General features: G+C 35.1%; 1 protein-coding gene across 2 annotated transcripts in view; it reads left to right on the top strand.

The window, feature by feature from the left end:
- CNTN5 (contactin 5) overlaps nt 1-20,187 on the top strand; it is a 1,548,293-nt gene that overhangs the window by 670,087 nt on the left and 858,019 nt on the right. For both annotated transcript variants that reach the window (XM_020891379.2, XM_070473663.1), the window contains exon 3: nt 2,488-2,612. In XM_020891379.2, the coding sequence (XP_020747038.2) occupies nt 2,558-2,612 (55 nt within the window). In that variant the 5' untranslated portion in view covers nt 2,488-2,557. The remainder of the gene's footprint in view (nt 1-2,487; nt 2,613-20,187) is intronic.

Here is a 20,187-nt window from a genome sequence, read left to right on the forward strand (position 1 = left end):
GAGAACTTAAAAATGTGCCTGGAATATAAGGATTTTTCTATAATGCCATGTTGAAAACGAGAACTGAACCTGAATGTCATCTATCAGCAACGCCTTCCATGAACCCTTATAGCAATAACCTCTCTCTGCCCTCTTACTGTCCCTTCACTCTGGGTTGATTTTCTCACAGTGTGAGTCACTGTCTGATATGGATTTATTCATCCAGGTGCTCATTTCTGTCCCGTGCAAAAGTAAGACATTTGTCTAAGCTCAGTATCTCCTGGAATTTTTGCTGGACACTTCTGCACTCTCCCCAGATCCTGCGTCTTTACCAATGTCCTTCTCCTGATGGCTCTGCACCTGCGCTGCACTCGCATCGCCCTGCTCATCTGCCTCATCTTGTTCTGCAGTCGCTAAGCCATGTTCAGTTCTTTGCAACTCCACTGAGCGTAGCCACCGGGCTTTTCTGTCCATGAGATTCTCCAGGCAAGAATACTGCAGTGGGATGTGATTTCCTTCTCCAGGGAATCTTCCTGACCCAGGGATCAAACCTGCATCCCCTGCATTAGCCGGTAGATTCTTCACCACTGAGACACCAGGGAAGCCCTTATTTGCCTCATAGCCCATGGTTAACTTCTGTGTATGTGTGGGGATGGTGTGTGACCATGTATGCATGCATGTGTGTTTTCTCTTTGATAATTGCAGTGTACAGCATATAAATGCTCTGAAAATATTTGCATTTTGATGAGGAATAAGACATCAGAGTGAAAGTTGCTCAGTTGTGTCTGACTCTTTAAGACCCCATGGACTATACAGTCCAGGGAATTCTCCAGGCCAGAATACAGGAGTGGGTAGCTTTTTCCTTCTCCAGAGTATCTTCCCAACCCAGAGATCAAACCCAGGTCTTGTGCGTTGCAGGCAGATTCTTTACCAGCTGAGTCACAAGGGAAGCCCTGAGACATCAGAAGACATTGTAAATAGAGAGGAAAAGTGCCAGTTTTCAAGATGTGGACTGAGCTCATCAAAATAGGTTAAGCAAAACTGTATTAATATCTCAGAACTCACACAGTTTGATAAAGACCTATTTTGTCATGGATCGATAATTCACTAATTTAAATATGCAGTTTTCATAAATCATAATTGTTATTATAACAACTTTAAGTCTCTATTATGTGTGAAGTACTGACTTTCTTCTTTCCTTTCTGGTAAAAAGCAGTGTATAAATAATGAAAGTATTTTAAACTATAAAAATTAGTGATAAGGTCATTTTGTGCTTCAAACCGTATTTATTTCTGATATTTACTTGAAAAAAAATGATGAAAAGTATCTTTTTGAAGAGGGTGTCTATGAAGCAAGTCTTATAACTCATTAACTTTTTTCTCCATTAGTGATCCCTCACCTTGTGATTGAAGTAGATCTTGAAGGCTTAGATTTTAAAATATAAATGAAATGAAACTAACATTTGAGTGGAAGACTCACTAATGAGATTTCCCTCTTTGGCTCTGTCTATATTGAATTGACCTAACTAGGGTAAAAATGCTTTTCTATATTTTTAAGATGTTTCCTGAATGAAAGAGATGACCTCAAATTCTATTGGGAAGAACCAGTTGCAAAGAAGCAGTTGTTATTTAAAATCAACACACTGTACAGTTATTTCTCAATTTAGTTGCTTTTGGCCAAGGACACCGATGACTGACGCCTGAAAACTCAGACATTGCTTGTCTATTATAAGAGTTTCTAGCGCATATTTTCAAGTTTTTGAGGATTAAGTTTTATGCTGAAACTTTGTATTTTCATGTTTATTGTGTGTTTCAGGACAGATAAAGGAATCAAGGGATATTAATGTGCTATACTAGTTATTGTTATAAAAATGGCATTAGACAAAAAGTGTTAAATATTCATGAAAATTCTTATTTCCCTTAGGTTCTGGCTAGCAAAGGATGCTGAGAAAATAACTCACAAAAAGAGGGAACTATAATACAGTACAGATAATCACAGTAGTTATAAACAAAGGCAGTTGACATTAATAATTAAATGAAAAAAATCCCTATGGAGGTTTAGATGAGCTACAGACACAGTATGTAAAATCACTTGCTTAACTGATCATTAGTTATGTTCTAGATTAGAGGAGTATATATTAATGTAACTGGTTATTCTACCCTATATTTCTACTCCAGTAATTTGTCTAACATAATAAATATAGCTATTATACATTCCCTGTGAGAAAAAAATCATCCCCATTAGAACCTGATGTTTTTATTATCTGTGAGGGAGTATTCAATATAAATAAATGTGATAGGGAAGGTTTATCACTTTTCCAAAGTTTTTGTGTTGTGCATTCATTTTAATGGAAATTTTATTATTATTGTCAATATGCAAGTATATATTAATCTGACCTTGGCACTGAAAGTTATTTCTTTATTATGAGTTTTTGGTTTCTGTTTGTTCGTCTTTTTGTTCATTTATTTTCTTTTCTCAATTTTTGAAACGTACTATCTGTCTCAACAGGGCATTTTTTAATGAAGAAACATCAGAGCTGCTAAATACACTGGGACACAGGCAATCCTAGTCACCAAGGATGGCTTCCTCTTGGAAACTTATTCTGTTTCTGTCAATCACTGGGTGTCTTTCAGGTAAAAAAGCCTGCCTATGTATCAAATAAAAATATAAAGGTTTTCATTAAATACAGCCTCAGGTGTTCATTTAAACTTATATCATGATTCACCCTATACAACAAAAGATAGAACAACACTTAAACTTCTGTTAGCACTGCACATATAATAAGGTACGTAGAAAAATGTCATATAAATGTTAGTAAAATGAGTATCCATCCCATCTTATTGACTTTAATTTACAATCTAAACCATCATTATAAAATATGGGTAGAGACAATTGTGAGAACATGAGAAATAAGTGAATGGTTTCAGACATTCAAAGTTTAAATGAACACCCTGGTCCATCATGATTATAGTTACTTACAAAAGATACGGTCTCTTTAAATACTATATCCTATCTATCAGGTGCTTTCTGTGCGGTATTATCATCTTTTCTGATGAGCTGGTCTCCCTTTCCTCTTGTCAGTACCATTCTCCTCTTGAACTGATAAAGTAACTGAGAGGAATGGGGGTGGATTTACAAGATGGGATAAAACATATAAAGACTGAATTTCAAATAAACAGCACATAATTACTTTAGTTCTAGTATGTTCCATGCAATATGTTATTTTGTCAAAATTGTAATTCTAACTGGTATCCAATGTTTTTATTAATAAATAATAAAATGATGATGCTAGATGGAGGAAGAGTGATAGGTTGTAATATAACTCCAAAGTTTTATTTTCATGTACTGACCCAACTTATCCCCCCACAATAAACTGTCACTTCAAAGGAGGTATTTTATCTTAGTCATGGAAAGCCAAAATTTGTCAGCCTGAGGTGGTGTCCTTGATGGCCTGATGGCTAGATTTGCAGCTCATAAGGGAATCTAGGTGCTGTTCTTTCCAGTGAAATGAGCCTGAGCTTGGAGGTAAGTTGCTATTCAAATACTATCGATGAAGACAAAAATGCCAAAAACACAGGCCATTTCTAATTTTTGCATAAGATTTGATCTTTAATCATCTGCATTTAATATGAAGCATATATATATTAGTTATTTTTAAAACATGAATTAATCTGCTGTTTAAATAAAACTGATTATATACTTGAAAGGATACCTTATCAAAGGTAATTATTTTCAAAACTTTTCTTTCACCTTCACCTTCTTATTTAAACAAATTATTCTAGAAGTACAGCCCTTATTAATGCCCTTGTACTTGGCAATATTTGCATTCAGTATATATTATTCTTTTATTATTATTGTTCACTTTTTTTTCCTGGTTAGCTGTTTGAGTGTCACATTACAGGACCTATTATGCATGGTAACTTGATTGTTATTACAGATAATGTAGGTTATCAAGGTCGTAAGCATATTTTATGTTGATGATGTTATTTGAACCAGCAAAACTGATTTAAAAAATAAGACCCAGATTGTGTTTGCTCTTTGTTCTCTTTATTCATTTTTTAATGCATGGAGTGTTTTTTCTGTGTTTAAGTGGGAAGTATAGAACTCTTACACAATGTTATGTTTAAAAACTGGCTATTGGAGCAATGAAAATTTGACAGCTTTCATAGGGATATACAACTTTATATTAAAAATACACTCATAATTGAAACAATAATAAGATACCATTATACATATCAGAATGGCTAAGATCCAGAAAAAAACAATGCCAGTTGCTCTTAAGCATGCAGAAAACATGAACTTTGTTAATTGCTGGTAGGGAGGCAAAATGGTACAGCCACCTTGGGAGACAGTATCGCAGCGTTTACAAACCTAAATAGTTTTACCTCTAATGAAGCAATTGAACTACAGGGATTTACCTAACTGATTTTAAAATTGATGGCACACAAAATACCCACACACAAAAAGTTTACAGAAACTTTAATAATCATCATCAAAAACTGGAAATAACTGAGATGCTCTTCAATAAGTTAATAAAGTGTAGAAATTTTATATAATGCTATATTACTCAGTAATAAAAATAAATGAACTGTCAATGCATGCAAACACATGAACGAATACTATATGCATATTGCTAAGTGAAAGAAACCAGTCTGAATAGGTTAAACACTGTATGTTTCTTTTTTATATATGATCTTTTGAAAGGGAAAGACTATAGAGAGTGCACAGATGAGTGGTTTCCAGGGCTTGGTGTCAGGGAATCACTAAATAAGTTAAGGAAGCACAGGCATTTTCAGTTTGGGAAAACTATTCTGCGTGAATCTGTAATGGTGGGAAAATAACACACATTTATCAAAACCAATAGTACTTATAATACAAAGGAAACCTTAATGTACATAATTTTAAAAATATCTCATTTTAGTTTTGATTTGCGTCTCTCTAATAATGAGCAATGTTGAGCATCTTTTCATGTGTTTGTTAGCCATCTGTATGTCTTCTTTGGAGAAATGTCTGTTTAGGTCTTTTTCCCACTTTTTGATTGCGTTGCTTGTTTTTCTGGTATTGACTTGTGTGAGCTGCTTGTTATACTTTGGAAATTAATCCTTTGTCAGTTGTTTTGTTTGCTATTATTTTCTCCCATTCTGAGGGTTGTCTTTTCACCTTATTTATAGTTTCCCTTGCTGTGCAAAAGCGTTTACGTTTAATCAGGTCCCACTTCTTTACTTTTGTTTTTATTTCCATTACTCTAGGAGGTGGGTCATAGAGGATCTTGCCTTGATTTATGTTATACACAATGGAATATTACTCAGCCATAAAGTGGAATACATTTGAGTCAGTTCTAATGAGGTGGATGAACCTAGAACCTATTGTACAGAGTGAAGTGAGTCAGAAAGAGAAAGATAAATACCATATTCTAACACATATATATGGAATCTAGAAAAATGGTACTGCAGAATTTATTTACAGGGCAGCAGTGGAGAAGCAGACATAGAGAACAGAATTATGGACATAGGGAGAAAGGAGGAGATGGTGAGATGTATGGAGAGAGTAACATGGAAACTTACGTTGCCATATGTAACATAGACAGTCAACGGGAATTTTCTGTCTGGCTCAAGAAACTCAAACAGGGGTTCTGTATCAATATAGAGGGGTGGGAGGGGAAGGGAGATGGGAGGGAGGTTCAAAAGGGAGGAGATATATGTATACCTATGGCTGATTCACGTTGAGCTTTGATAGAAAACAGCAAAATTCTGTAAATCAATTATCCTTCAATAAAAAGTTAATTAAAAGTAATAATAATTTAGGAGGTTAGAGGATCTCAGGGTGAAATGCAGAATATAACAAAGATTCTATTACAAATGCATTCCAAATGTATGAAGCAACCTCTACTTAGGGGAGTAGGGGGAAAAAAAGAGACTGATCCACATAACTTTCAAGCAAACTGTTTTTGAGACTGTACTCTAGTTAAGAATGCTATTTCTCTGTATTAGCAACTCTGAAAGCTCATACATGGAGTTGAACAATTAAGTCAATGGATGGTGGTTGGTGGGAGCCAATTGTCTCATTGTTGAAGTGAGAGGTCACCGATGAGCAAGAGAAGAAGGCTAGAATGATCCAAGTGATAATGGTTTAGAGTTGGGAGACTTCAGTATGAACTCATGCTTAGCTTAATGTAGATACAAATGGTTACATATCACAAGTATTTATAGACATGTATATATAGCTATGGATTTATAGCCATATATATATATATATCCAATAACTGTCATATTGATATAAATAAGTGACTGAATAATTAAAAGAATACACAAGATTCTCATGTAGGTAAATTTCAAATGATTTATGTAGATGCTATGTTCTCAAGGAGCTGGAATGTAACTCGCCCTTCTTTAACTGTGGACTGCACATAGTGAGTTGTTTCCAAAATGTACAGGATGGAAAAGGGGGATTAAAAAAGTAGCTTTACAGTGGAGGAAACTGATAAGGACTGCATCAACCCAGTAATGAATAAGGCCAGTATCAGAAGAAATGGCATTTACCCTGGATATAATGTAATGAGAATGGCACCTCCTTTCTGTGGTTTTCCTTCCTAAAGCATGTGACTCTAGTCTGATTAGGAGAAAAATGTCATAAAGATCCCATTTTTTCATTCTATGGGACACTTGAACCATGTTCTTCAATATTTTCAAAGTCATAAAAACTAGGAATATTGGAGAAACTGTCACAGAAAGGAACGCTAAGGAGGCATAATAAATAAGTGAGCCTGGATAGGATTCTGCAAAAGAAAAAAAAATATGTAAAAACCAAGGAAATCTGAATAAAGTATGTACTTCAGTTAAAAATATCAATACCAGTCTATTATTTGTAACAAATGTACAATATTGATATAAGATATTAATAAACAGAACTGGTTATGAGTTTATGGGAAAAAATGGACTAAGAATAGCATTCTAAATGTTTCATCTAGACAAAATACTGATATAACTAGAACCCAAAATAAGACAGCAGTGAAGGGCATCAACAGGAGATGAGAGATTCAAAATTTTTTGGCAATAAAATGTATAGAAATTGGTAAATGATTAAATCTTTTGTATTAGAAGAAATAGTTAAGCTTTCCTGTTTGCTTATGGAGTAGATGATATTGCCATTTGCTTGGGTACTAATTAAAAAGGGAGTACAGTTTAGAGTGAGGAAATACTGAACTAAGTAATGCACATGTTGAGCTTCAAGTATCTGTGTCACACTCAGATGGAGATGTTTAAGAAAGATGACTGAGCTAAAAGTTAAGTGTGGATGAAACTGAAGCTCTGGAGAAGGAAAATAATCACCCAAGGGTTGTGTAGATAATAATGAGTCCTAAGGCAAGGAAAAAATTCTGAGAAGCATGCACTAAAGAGGCAAGAGAAGGTGTAGGTTGAAATGGATGGAGGATAAGTTTTCTTTTAATGCTAATGAAAGTTATCTTTAACAAAGTAGTGTGGTAATCTGTCTTATAATAACAAGATGTGAAATGATTTGTACAGGAGGAAAATTAGATAATTACTATTATTTTTGTTTTCTGAGAGGCTGAACTGAGGAAGAAAAGGAGGGAAAAAAAATGACAGATAACTTGGAAAAGAGAAGTTCAGGAAGGAGTGAATTACATTTGTACATTTGTGTGTGTGTGTTTTAAGACTAGAGAAATGCTGGTTACAGAAATTCAATTCACATAGTATATTAAATATGCATTCATTATATAGTGCACTAATTAGCTTTGAAAATGGAAATGTTAGTCACTCACCTTGTCCGACTCTTTCCAACCCTATGGACTGCAGCCTGCCACGCTCCTCTGTCCATGGAATTCTCCAGACAAGAATACTGGAGTAGGTTGTCATGCCCTTCTCCAGGTTTAACTCCATAACAAACCAGCCTTAAATTTATTAACTTAATGATAACAACACAAAAACTTCAGAAATTTCTTTTTCACAATTCTGAAAGTCAGCTTGATGTTTCTTCTGGTTTGGGCAGGTTCAACTGATTTCTGTAGTCTCCAAGAGAGTCTAAAGAGTAGGACTGGATGGTGTCATTTGGGGTCTCAGCCATGCTGCAGATGATTGGCTCCTAGCAAAGGCAGTGTGGTTAACCTGCTCATGCATCTGATCGCTCAGTAGTCTAGACTATATGACACCGTCTAATTTGCAAGCATATTTCAAACCACTGTGTCATGTTTACTAATGTCTCATTGACCGAATCAAATCACATGGGCCAAGACCCGATTCATGGGGTAGAAAAGTAGATTTGATCTCTTGAAGAGAGTAGCTGTCAAAGCATACTGTGAAGAATATTCAATACTGTATCACTAACTATAGGCACTATGCTGTAGAGTAGATCTCTAAGAAGTATGCATGTTGTGTAATTGAAACTTTGTACCCTTTGCCCAGTACTTTCTGTTTCCCGCACTCTCTCCAGCTCTTGGTTACTACCATTCTACTCTGATTCTATAACTTTGACTATTTTAGATTACTCATATAAGTGGTATGCTTTAAAAATTTGCTAAGAGGATAGATCTTAAGTACTCTTACCACAAAATAACTAACAGTTACACCAACATTAAAAACAATAATAATATAATATAAAGAAGTCAGGAGAAAACTTTTGGAGGTGATGGACATGTTTATTGCATAGATGGTGGTGATTTCATAGGTATATACTTATTGCATACTCATCAATTTGTATGCACTAAATATTTACAGCTTATTTTATATCAGTCATACCTCAATAAAATGGTTTTAAGTGTGCATAAGACAGTAAAAATAGCCATGCCTAGTCTTCAGTTCTACCTCATATTTATTGATATCTGTGAGTGTTTTAACATACAAATAATAATAATCTTGTATTAGTCAACAGTAAATAAAAAGGAATTTCTTTGTATCTTTATTTCTCAAACAGTCACAGTGCAAGCACTGTGATCTAGTAACCTCATTAGCTGAGCTTAAAAAAGCCTCAAAGATCAGTCAAACTATTTTTATCAATATGAAATTAATTAAGTACAGTAAAATTTAAGCTTTTCAGCATAGAATGTGTGAAATCATTCAAGGGAGGAATCCTAATTACTAAATCCTAGTTATGAATATACATGTGACAAGAAACATCAACATTTCAACCTCACTGTGCCAAAATCTATGTCGTTGTATTCTCTAAAAGTGCTTCTTCAAAGATATACCATCTTCCAAATATGTGTAGAGATAGTGATTGGAGGAGACAGTAAGGTTCCAGATTTACAAGCAACTTGACTGACATTCCAGAGTTCCTTGTAAATTGCTTTTCATTCAAATCTCCATGTTGAAAGAAGTAAACAATAGCAACAAAAGCTAAAGGGCTTAATTTTTCTGCTCTATTATGCGGAATAGTCTATTCAATGGATTTTATAATCTCTACATTCCTTTTTAAATGTGACTAGTAATTTAATTTATTTTTAAATGTTTAACAATTGGGGAAATCTATTACAATGATATTTATTGCAAATAGATTTCTTTCTGTGAAATGGAATGGAATGGTCTGATAGAACACTGAGATTAGGGGAGATTATACACGTAAAACATGTCATATACAAATATTTATTTTTTAATATGTATTATTAGAATAATTCTAATTGAAAGCAGCTATTCTTAGACTCATTAACACACACTCTTTGCTTTGAAGATTTTTGAAAAATGTTTTTGTACTCCCCAATACTAGCATATATTCGTTAACATCAAAAGTCTATTTATATATTTCTGTCAGTTATAGACTTAATATATAATTTTATTTATCAAAACTAAATATATCTATATCTCTTCTAAATTTAAAATTGTATTCATCTTACTTCATTTATAAATCTTCAAATTAAAAATAACTTGGAGATCATGAGGTCCAATTCCTTGTTCTTGGGCAAGTAAAATATTGTTCACTCTGAATAGGGATGAGGCTCAGGGAGATTCTGTCACATGCCCAACATCACATATATGATAACCAGTGGGAGAATGAGAAAGCTGCCTCCTATAGCAATGCTTTCAACATGATAGGTAATGTGAAGGTGAGGCAAAAGAGGAAATCCAGTTGCTCAAAGCTGCACTGACCTCCTTCTACATAAGTACATCTAGTTACTTTCCCTGGATTACTTTCAGATACTTTTGATATAAGCTGTATTGCTTTAAAAAATGACCTCTCTACAGGAAACAGCAAAATTCTGTAAAGCAATTATCCTTCAATAAAAAATGAATTAATTAAAATAAAAAAAACTCTCAAAACATTTTTTTTTCTCTACTTTGACCCCATTCTCCTCCATTGGGTTAAATCCATTTTATTGGAAAGGTGACAGTCTGTTCTTTCTGCCACAGGGATGATACACTATTGAACAGAGAATGTCTGTCATTGATAAGGTTATACAAATACTCTTCTTTTCTTACTGGCAGTGTGGTAAATAGCACAGAACTTTGTCACTGTCAGTGAGTACTGCCTAAGAACTTTAAAAGAAATATGAAAACAAAAGTGTTACTGAAAACAGGTGCCTGATAATATTAACTCTGACTGGCCTACGGCAGTTGAGAAAGAGAAATGGATTATAGCTCCTCTATGATCATTTGAAATTATGCATGTGCACATTGAATTGGTCCCCCAGGAAGTCAGGATGATAACAGAGCCTACCTCAGTGCAGGAAACCAAGCTGACTCTTATCAGCTTTGCACTGGTGGTATTAGATATGTAATTAATCAGAATACAATTTAATTTCTCCATGTGTGCAAGGTGGTAGGTGGCAGGTGAGGGGTAGCTGTCTCTTAATTTAGAGAATTTTATTTGTTATTATTATCTTAAAGACAAAGAAAATGTTAAAAGTTATCTAAAATTGTCATAATTCCAGGGGTGATATAAAATTAAACCATCAAGTAAAGAAAGCCAGATTTCAGCATCCTTGAGAAATGAGAATAAATATTAATAAATGTTCTCAGTATTTTTGAGATTAAGCAGAGAATTAACTGATTTATTAGGTCATCTAAATGTTATTCAGCTTACATAAACTATGTTAAAAATATTTTCCACTTGATCTTGGTTAAGGAGAAAGCAATATACATCAAATATGTTTTAATCTAGAAAGTACCATAAAAGTTACCTAATGCTTCTTAAACTGGACTGGCATTATTATTTCAACAATGATAAATATTTGCTAATAGAAAATTAATCATGTACATTGGTTCTCTTTGTTATTTTAAATAATGATCAAAAAATGTGTATTGTATCAAGTACCCACAAGAACATGTATACAGTTGTTCACAATATCATTTTGAGATAAATTTCTACCAGGTAATATAACACTGAAATATGTTTATTTTTGGTGGAGATTGTCTTCCTCTTAGCATGGGCTTCAGGGGATCTACACCTGTGCAGTAATTTGAGTAACTGTTAACAAGAAAGCAGCTACTTCATTGTATCTCTTTGCTTCATATACAAATCAGTTCTATCTGTAAAATGGAGAGAGAGTTAAATTCACTGAGTAACAAGGCAAGATGGACACACTTGAGATAAAGAAGAAAGGCAAGGAAAAAATTCTGTTCTCAATTTAAAATAAATTGTTTAGGTTTATCAGGATACAAATTCTGAAAATATAACATGCATGACTAGTTGTTGAGAATAAAAAAGTGTTAAGTGCTATATAGTCTTATGTTTATTTTGGCTCTTGGGAATATCTTATTTTTAATAGCTAATAAAATTCACTGCAGATTTCTTGAAATTTAGTCAGCTTCTATATTTGGAAATATTTATTTGATAGAAGTGTCAAATACAATGATTTTTCCTATCCAGCATTTGAAAAACAAATGCTTTACATTTTAATTTTCAGTGTTGTTTTAACACTGAAAATTTTCAGAGAACTTAACTATCCCTAATGATCTGTTTATGATGGTGTCTAGGCTGTGGCATGACCTTAACTGACTGTGGGTTTAGAGTATGGTGGAACCATCCAGATGGTGATGATATGGGGTAAATTTGGTTGTAAGTGGCCACAGGACTGGAAAAGGTCAGTTTTCATTCCAATCCCAAAGAATGCTCAAACTACCACACAAGTGCACTCATCTCACACGCTAGTAAAGTAATGCTCAAAATTCTCCAAGCCAGGCTTCAACAATATGTGAACTGTGAACTTCCAGATGTTCAAGCTGGTTTTAGAAAAGACAGAGGAACCAGAGATCAAATTGCCAACATCCACTGGATCATCGAAAAAGCAAGAGAGTTCCAAAAAAAAATCTATTTCTGTTTTATTCACTATGCCAAGGCCTTTGACTGTGTGGATCACAATCAACTGTGGAAAATTCTGAAAGAGATGGCAATATCAGACCACCAGACCTGCCTCTTGAGAAATCTGTATGCAGGTCAGGAAGCAACAGTTAGAACTGGACATGAAACAACAGACTGGTTCCAAATAGGAAAAGGAGTATGTCAAGGCTGTGTATTGTTACCCTGCTTATTTAACTTATATGCAGAGTACATCATGAGAAACGTTGGGCTGGAAGAAGCACAAGCTGCAATCAAGATTTCCGAGAGAAATATCAATAACCTCAGATACATAGATGACACCACCCTTATGGCAGAAAGTTAAGAAGAACTAAAGAGTCTCTTGATGAAAGTGAAGGAGGAGAGTGAAAAAGTTGGCTTAAAGCTCAACTTTCAGAAAACTAAGATCATGGCATCTGCTTCCATCACTTCATGGCAGATAGATGAGGAAACAGAGGCTGACTTTATTTTTCTGGGCTCCAAAGTCACTGCAGATGGTGATTGCAGCAATGAAATTAAAAGATGCTTACTCCTTGGAAGGGAAGTTATGACCAACCTAGACAGCATATTAAAAAGCAGGGACATTACTTTGCCAACAAAGGTCCATCTAGTCAAGGCTATTGGTATTCCAGTGGTCATGTATGGATGTGAGAGTTGGACTATAAAGAAAGCTGAGTGCTGAAGAATCTATGCTTTTGAACTGTGATGTTGGAGAAGACTCTTGAGAGTCCCTTGGACTGCAAGGAGATCCAACCAGTCCATCCTAAAAGAGATCAGTCCTGGGTGTTCATTGGAAGGACTGATGTTGAAGCTGAAACTCCAATTCTTTGGCCACTGATGCGAAGAGCTGACTCGTTGGAAAGGACCCTGATGCTGAGAAAGATTGAGGGCAGGAGGAGAAGTGGACAACAGAGGATGAGATGGTTGGATTGCATCATCGACTCGATGGACATGGGTTTGGGTGGACTCCTGCAGTTGGTGATGGACAGGGAGGTCTGGCGTACTGCGGTTCCTGGGTCACAAAGAGGGTTAGGACTGAGTGACTGAATTGAACTGAACGATGATCTTTTCCTTTTTAGTACTTGCATATTTTGTGATTGTGATTTTACACATTTAAATAAAAATTATAAGGCCATCTTCTCTATAAAACAGAATCAATATGTTTTATTTGATGTTCCATACACAAAATCTAGCATAATACTTTCTATAAGCATGGGTACCTATTTTTAATTAATTAAAGGGAAAAATTAATATTTTGATTTGTTTCTTCTGTTAAGAGAGGCATAAGCTATGCTTTTGGTTAATTTCTGGTTAAAAAACATCCAACAGGTATGAATCAATTTGGATTCTAACCTGATCATTCTGATGTGTGGATATATGTTTTTATTGAGGTGTCATTGATTTACAATATTATATCAGTTTCAGTTCAGTTCAGTTCAGTTGCTCAGTTATAGCCGACTCTTTGTGACCCCATGGTCCACAGCTCGCCAGGCCTCCCTGTCCATCGCCAACTCCAGGAGTTCACCCAAACTCATGTCCGTTGAGTCAGTGATGCCATCCAGCCAACTCATCCTCTGTTGTCCCCTTCTACTCCTGCCTTCAATCATTCCCAGCATCAGGGTCTTTTCCAATGAATCAGTTCTTCACATCAGGTGGCCAAAGTTTAGGTTTATAATATAGTGAATGCATATTTTATACAGTATATTCCGTTTAAAGCTATTACAAAATAATGGCCACGTTTCCATGTGTGGTACAATATATCCTTGCTGCTTATCTATTTATACATAGTAGTTTGTGTCTCTTAATTCCATGCCCCAATCTTGCCGATCCTTCCTTCCCTCTGTCCTCTGGTGACTGTTAGTTTGCTCTCTTATATCTGTGAATCTATTTCTGATTTGCTGTATATATTCATTTGCAATTTGTTTTGATTCCACAAATAAGTGTTAATATACAGTATTTGACTTTCTCTGTCTGACTTATTGAACTGGCATAATTCTCTCTGAAAGTTGCTCAGTTGTGTCCAACTCTTTGAGACCCCACAGACTCTACAGTCCTTGGAATTCTCCAGGCCAGAATATTGGAGTGGATAGTCTTTCCCTTCTCCAGGGGATCTTCACAACCTAGGCATCGAACCCAGGTCTCCCACACTGCAGGTGAATTGTTTACCAGCTGAGCCACAAGGGAAGCCCATAATTCTCTCTAGATCCATCCAAGTTACTGCAAATGGCAGAATGTAATTTTTTGTAGCTGAAAAATATTCCATTGTGTGTATGTATATGTACAGATACCACATCTTCTTTGATGCACACATTGTTTCCATGTCTTTACTGTTTTAAATGATGATTCTATGAACACTGAGGTGCATATATATTTTTAACTTAGTGTTTTTGTTTCTTCAGATATATACGCAGGAGTGGAATTGCTGGATCATATGGTAGTTCTGCTTTTAGTATTTTGAATAATTTCCCATACTATCTCCCACAATGACTTTATCAATTTATATCCCCACCTGCAGTGTCCTTTTTTCCATATCTTCATCATTTCCATTTCCATTTGTTATTTTGCTAAGTGTGAGGTGATTTCTCATCTTAGTTTTGAAATGCATCTCTCTGATGATTAGCACCATTGAGTATCTTTTCAAGTGCCTGTTAGCCATCTCTATATATTCTTTAGTAAACATTATTTCAAATCCTCTGCCCATTTTTAATCAAGTTTTTTCCTTTTTTTTCAATATTGAGTTGTAAGAGCTGTTTATATATTTTGGATATTAACCCCATATGTGTTGTATCCCTTGAAAATACTTTCCCTCATTCAGTAGTCTGTCCTTTGGAGAAGGCAGTGGCAACCCACTCCAGTTCTCTTGGCTGGAGAATCCCAGGGACGGGGGAGCCTGGTGGGCTGCCCTGCCTGGGGTCGCACAGAGTCGGACGCGACTGAGGGACTTAGCAGCAGCAGCAGCAGTTTGTCCTTTTGTTTTGTTTGTGGTTTCCTTTGCCGTGCAAAATCTTTTCAGTTCAATTAGGTCCCATTTCTTTATTTTTGTTTTTATTAATTTTCCTTAGGAGACAGATCCAAAGTATATTGCTATAATTTATGTCAGAGAATTTTCTGCCTATTTTCTTTTCTAGGAGTTCTGTGGTTTCAGGTATTACAATTATGTCTTTAATCCATTTTGAGTCTATGTTTATATATCATGTGCAGAAACATTTTAATCTCATTTTTTGACATGTAGCTGTCCAGTTTTCCCCGTATCACTTATTTAAGATTCTTTCTTTTCTCCATCTCATCTTCTTCCCTCCCTTGTCATCAATTAATTAACCATAATGTGTGGATTTATTTCAGGGGCTATATATCATTCCATTGATCTATGTGTCTATTCTTGAGCTAGTACCATTGCTTTGATTATTTTAGCTTTATAGTATATGTGGAGACTAAGCAACATGTTATTAAAAAAAAAAAAACGGGTCAATGAAGAAATCAAAGAAGAAATAAGAAAATACATGGAGATGATGGAAATGGAAAACAACTCTCTAAAATCTTTGTATTGTGTTGTGTGTTCAGTCATATCCAGCTTGTTGCCACACCATGGACTGTAGCCCCCCCAGGATCCATGGAACTTCCCAGGCTAAAACGTTGGAGTGGGTTACCATTTCCTCCTCCAGAGGGTCGTCCCAATCCAACCACCATCTCCTGCATCCCCTGCATTGGCAGGTGGATTCTTTACCACTGTACCGCGTGGGAAGCCTCCTAGAATCTTCAGGATGCAGCAAAAACAATTCTAATACAGAAGTTTAGAGCAGTACAGGCCTAAATCAAGAAACAAGAAGAGTCTCAAATAAACAGCCTGACATATCATCTAAAGGAATTAGAAAAAGAAGCACAAAACCCAAAGTCAGCAGAAGGAAGGAAATAATAAAGATCAAAGAATAAATAAAATAGAACTGAAAAACAATGAAAAGATCAATGAAACCAAGTACTAGTTTTTTGAAAGGATGAACATAATTGATAAATGTTTAGCCAGGCTTGTCACGAATAATATAAAATATTATTTTATATTAACCCCCTATTTGTCATATCACTTGAAATTAATAAATGTGAAAGGAAACCAGGTGAATATCTGAGCAAAAGCATTTCAGCACCAGTGTCAGTCCATCAAGATGAAATAGACTTACTATGTTTAAAGAACAACCAGTATGGAAGAAGAGAGAAAACCAAATAAATGAAGAGAGTATATAACAAAAAGAATAATAAGGGGTAGAATAGATAGGTAATGATCTAATCAAATTTTAAGCAGAGGAAAGATGTAACTTCATAACATATTGAAAGATTGTGCTTGGTTCTCTGTGGGAAATAGATTTTAGAACTTGGGAAATAATGTAACCAGGGTAAATAAGTAGGTTACTATTACAATATATGGAAGAAAGAAGACAGCAACAAGGATTTAGACCTGCAAGTATTCAGTGTTTATTTATGGATTTCATTGTAAGTCAACAGTGGTATATGCTTACCAAAAAGAAGCTAATGTGATTTTCAGCTGTATTGACAGTGTTTAAAATAAGAGAGAGAAATAAAATAAAATAAAATAAGAGAGAGGTTAGATCTCCTTTGGATCTACTTGTTAATAATAATGGCTGTAGTATAATGTTCAATTCTAGGCTAGATTGTATCATGGAAACTAGATAAACAATAAGTTCAGTGGAGGGAAGCAAAGTGATGAGGGAAAAAATTGAAACCATAATATAAGAGAAAAGGGATTAAAGAAGTGAGAACTAAATTAAAAAGATGCAGCTAATATTTAAGGTAATTTTTGACTAGATTCAGCAAAGACTTCCCTCTTGCAGTATATTCCCTGAATTAATTATTGAATAACTTTTGTAAACCAATGAGTAAAATATTCAGAACTCCAGTGTTCAAATGTCTTAGGATGGGCAGGCAAAATGTTTTTGCTTGTTTGTTTGTTTGGTAATTGAACTTTGAGTCTAGATTCTGGTCATAATTTATAGACTGATTTGATCTGCACCTACTATATCCAGATTAACAGTAATGACTTTCAATTGTAGATTATCTTCTCTATTTGTCATATTGAGAGCTTGTCTTTGTATATTGCCTAAGAAGTAAGTATAATTGTTCATGGCATAAAATGAGATGCAAAGACTTTGAAAAAAAAAACAAACAAATCTATTTCCCCTTTATTGTATCATACATAAGTATCATTTTCAGGATGCTAATATCTTGGTAAGATGTATCACCTTATTATTTCTCATAGCAAGAAAGAATTCTCACATGGCAAATAGGCCAGAATCTCAGCTCAAAATACAGATTTTTTAAAGGTTAATACTAACAACTGGTATATTAAAATAGCTAAAAGTTTGTTATATATAACTAGCTCACCCTTATTCTAAAGAAATGCAGTGGGGCAAACCAATCAAAATATAGTCAAATGAGAAGTAAAACTAATTTGTCTAAAAAGATCATTCTAAGCAGTCAGTGTTACTCAGTGATATTTAGAATTGACTGTATCTCAGGAGAGTCTGTCAGTTCCCAAGCATGAGCTAAATGATCATTATGTAGAGATAATTTTAGCATCAAAGGGCTTGCTAGATCAGATGATAACAATTTTTCCTCTAATCCTTAAATCTATGATTCTGAAAATTTTACTTAAGAAATAGTTACAAATTTAAAATTTTATTTTGTCATGTTTTTGTTAATAATAACAGAGGATGTTTAATAACAGGGTTTACCAAATAAGAAATTGATCAATAGTTATAGGTAGAACTGAGAATGGAAAGAATAGGTTGGAGGTTAGAAACAATATATGGATACATCCAATAGACTTTCCACTTATTGGACATGAGTGATAAAAGAGGATAAAATGAAAGAACATTCTGTCTGCTATGTTAATGAAGCATGTAAGAGAAGAATGAAAACAACAGAAGAAATAAAGACCAAAAAAGAAATTAGTATGAAGATGGCAAACTATGATGGAATATTGTATTTAAGAAGCAAACAGTTGTTACTGTCAAATGAATGCAAATGAATTGGGGGGAAATAATGCACTAGAATCTCATTATAGAGCATAAATTGTCAAGAACCTAATCTGTTTTGGATTCCATCCCTCAAAATTTATTTTTATAGCAGCAAAATAGACCTGATTATAAAAATTAACTCAAATGATTCCATTCTGTGAACTTCCATTGTTTGGTCAGAACCTTGTTTTAAATCAAGATTCCTGTAAATTTCCATAAATGATTCCCTTCAGAATGTAAAATAGCACATGGCAGGGCTGGGAACATAGACTATAATTAGGAGGCCTGTGTACTACTTTCAACTTTGCCACAAATCATGGGAATTTGGGCAAGTCCTCATTTCTTTCTTTGTGAGTCCTCATTTCATTTTTGTGACACAATGTCTTAGGCTACTTTATTTTACATCTTCTTCTATATTCTAATAGTGCTCTCTAGTCATCTCAAAATTTTTACTACACTCCAAAATTGAGAATAGATATTGTATTGCAATATTTGAAAGGATATTACTAGACACATCCATATGCTATTGACTCAAGTCAGTTCAGTCAACTTAGTTGTGTCTGACTCATTGCGACCCCATGGACTGCAGCATGTCAAGCTTCCCTTTCCATCACAAACTGTCAGAGCTTCCTCAAACTCATGTCCAGTTAGTTGGTGATGCCATCCAACCATCTCATCCTCTGTTGTCCTTTACCCCCTGCCTTCAACCTTTCCCAGCATCAGGGTCTTTTCTAATCTATCAGCCCTTTGAATCAGGTGGCCAAAGTATTGGGAGCTTCAGCTTCAGAATCAATCCTTCCAGTGAGTATTCAGAACTGCCTTTAGGATGGACTGGTTTGATCTCCTTGCAGTCCAAGGCACTCTCAAGAGTCTTCTCCAACACCACAGTTCAAAACCTTCAGTTCTTTGGTGCTCAGCTTTCTTTATGGTTCAACTCTCACATCCATACATGACTACTGGAAAAGCCATACCTTTGACTAGATGGATTTTTGTCAGCAAAATAATGTCTCTGCTTTTTAAAATGCTGTGTAGATTGGTCATAGCTTCTTCCAAGGAGCATGTGTCTTTTAATTTCATGGCTGCAGTCACGATCGGCAGTGATTTTGGAGCCCAAGGAAATAAAATCTGTCAGTGTTTCCATTGTTTCCCCACGTATTTGCCATGAAGTGATGGGACCAGATGCCATAATCTTCGTTTTTTGAATGTTGACTTTTAAGCGAGCTTTCTCACTCTCCTCTTTCACTTTCATCAAGAGACTCTTTAGCTCTTCTCTTTCTGCCATAAGGATAGAGTCACCTGAGTATCTTGAGTTTATTGATATTGCTCTCTGCAATCTGGATTCCAGCTTGTGCTTCATCCAGCCTGGCATTTTGCATGATGTAATATGCATAGAAGTTAAATAAGCAGGGTGACCAATACAGCCTTGTTGTACTCCTTTTCTGATTTGGAACCAGTCCATTGTTCCATATCCAGTTCTAATTCTTTCTTCCTGACCTGCATACAGATTTCTCGGGAGATAGGTAAGGTGGTTTGGTATTCCTGTCTCTTTAAGAATTTTCCACTGTTAATTGTGATCCACACAGTCAAAGGCTTTGGTGTAGTCAATAAAGCAGAAGTATATGTTTTTTCTGGCATTCTCTTGCTTTTTTGATGATCTAACAGATGTTGGCAATTTGATCTCTGGTTCCTCAGCCTTTTCTAAATTCAGCTTGAACATCTGGACAGTTCATGTACTCTTGAAGTCTACCTAGCTTGGAGAATTTTGAACATTACTTTGCTAGCATGTGAGACAAGTGCAATTGTGCAGTAGTTTGAACATTCTTTGGCATTGCCTCTGTTTGGGGCTGGAGTGGAAACTGACCTTTCCCAGTCCTGTGGCCACTGCTGAGTTTTCCAA

The sequence above is a fragment of the Odocoileus virginianus genome, chromosome 10 (genome assembly GCF_023699985.2).
Source record: "Odocoileus virginianus isolate 20LAN1187 ecotype Illinois chromosome 10, Ovbor_1.2, whole genome shotgun sequence".
Classification (NCBI taxonomy): Eukaryota; Metazoa; Chordata; class Mammalia; order Artiodactyla; family Cervidae; genus Odocoileus; species Odocoileus virginianus.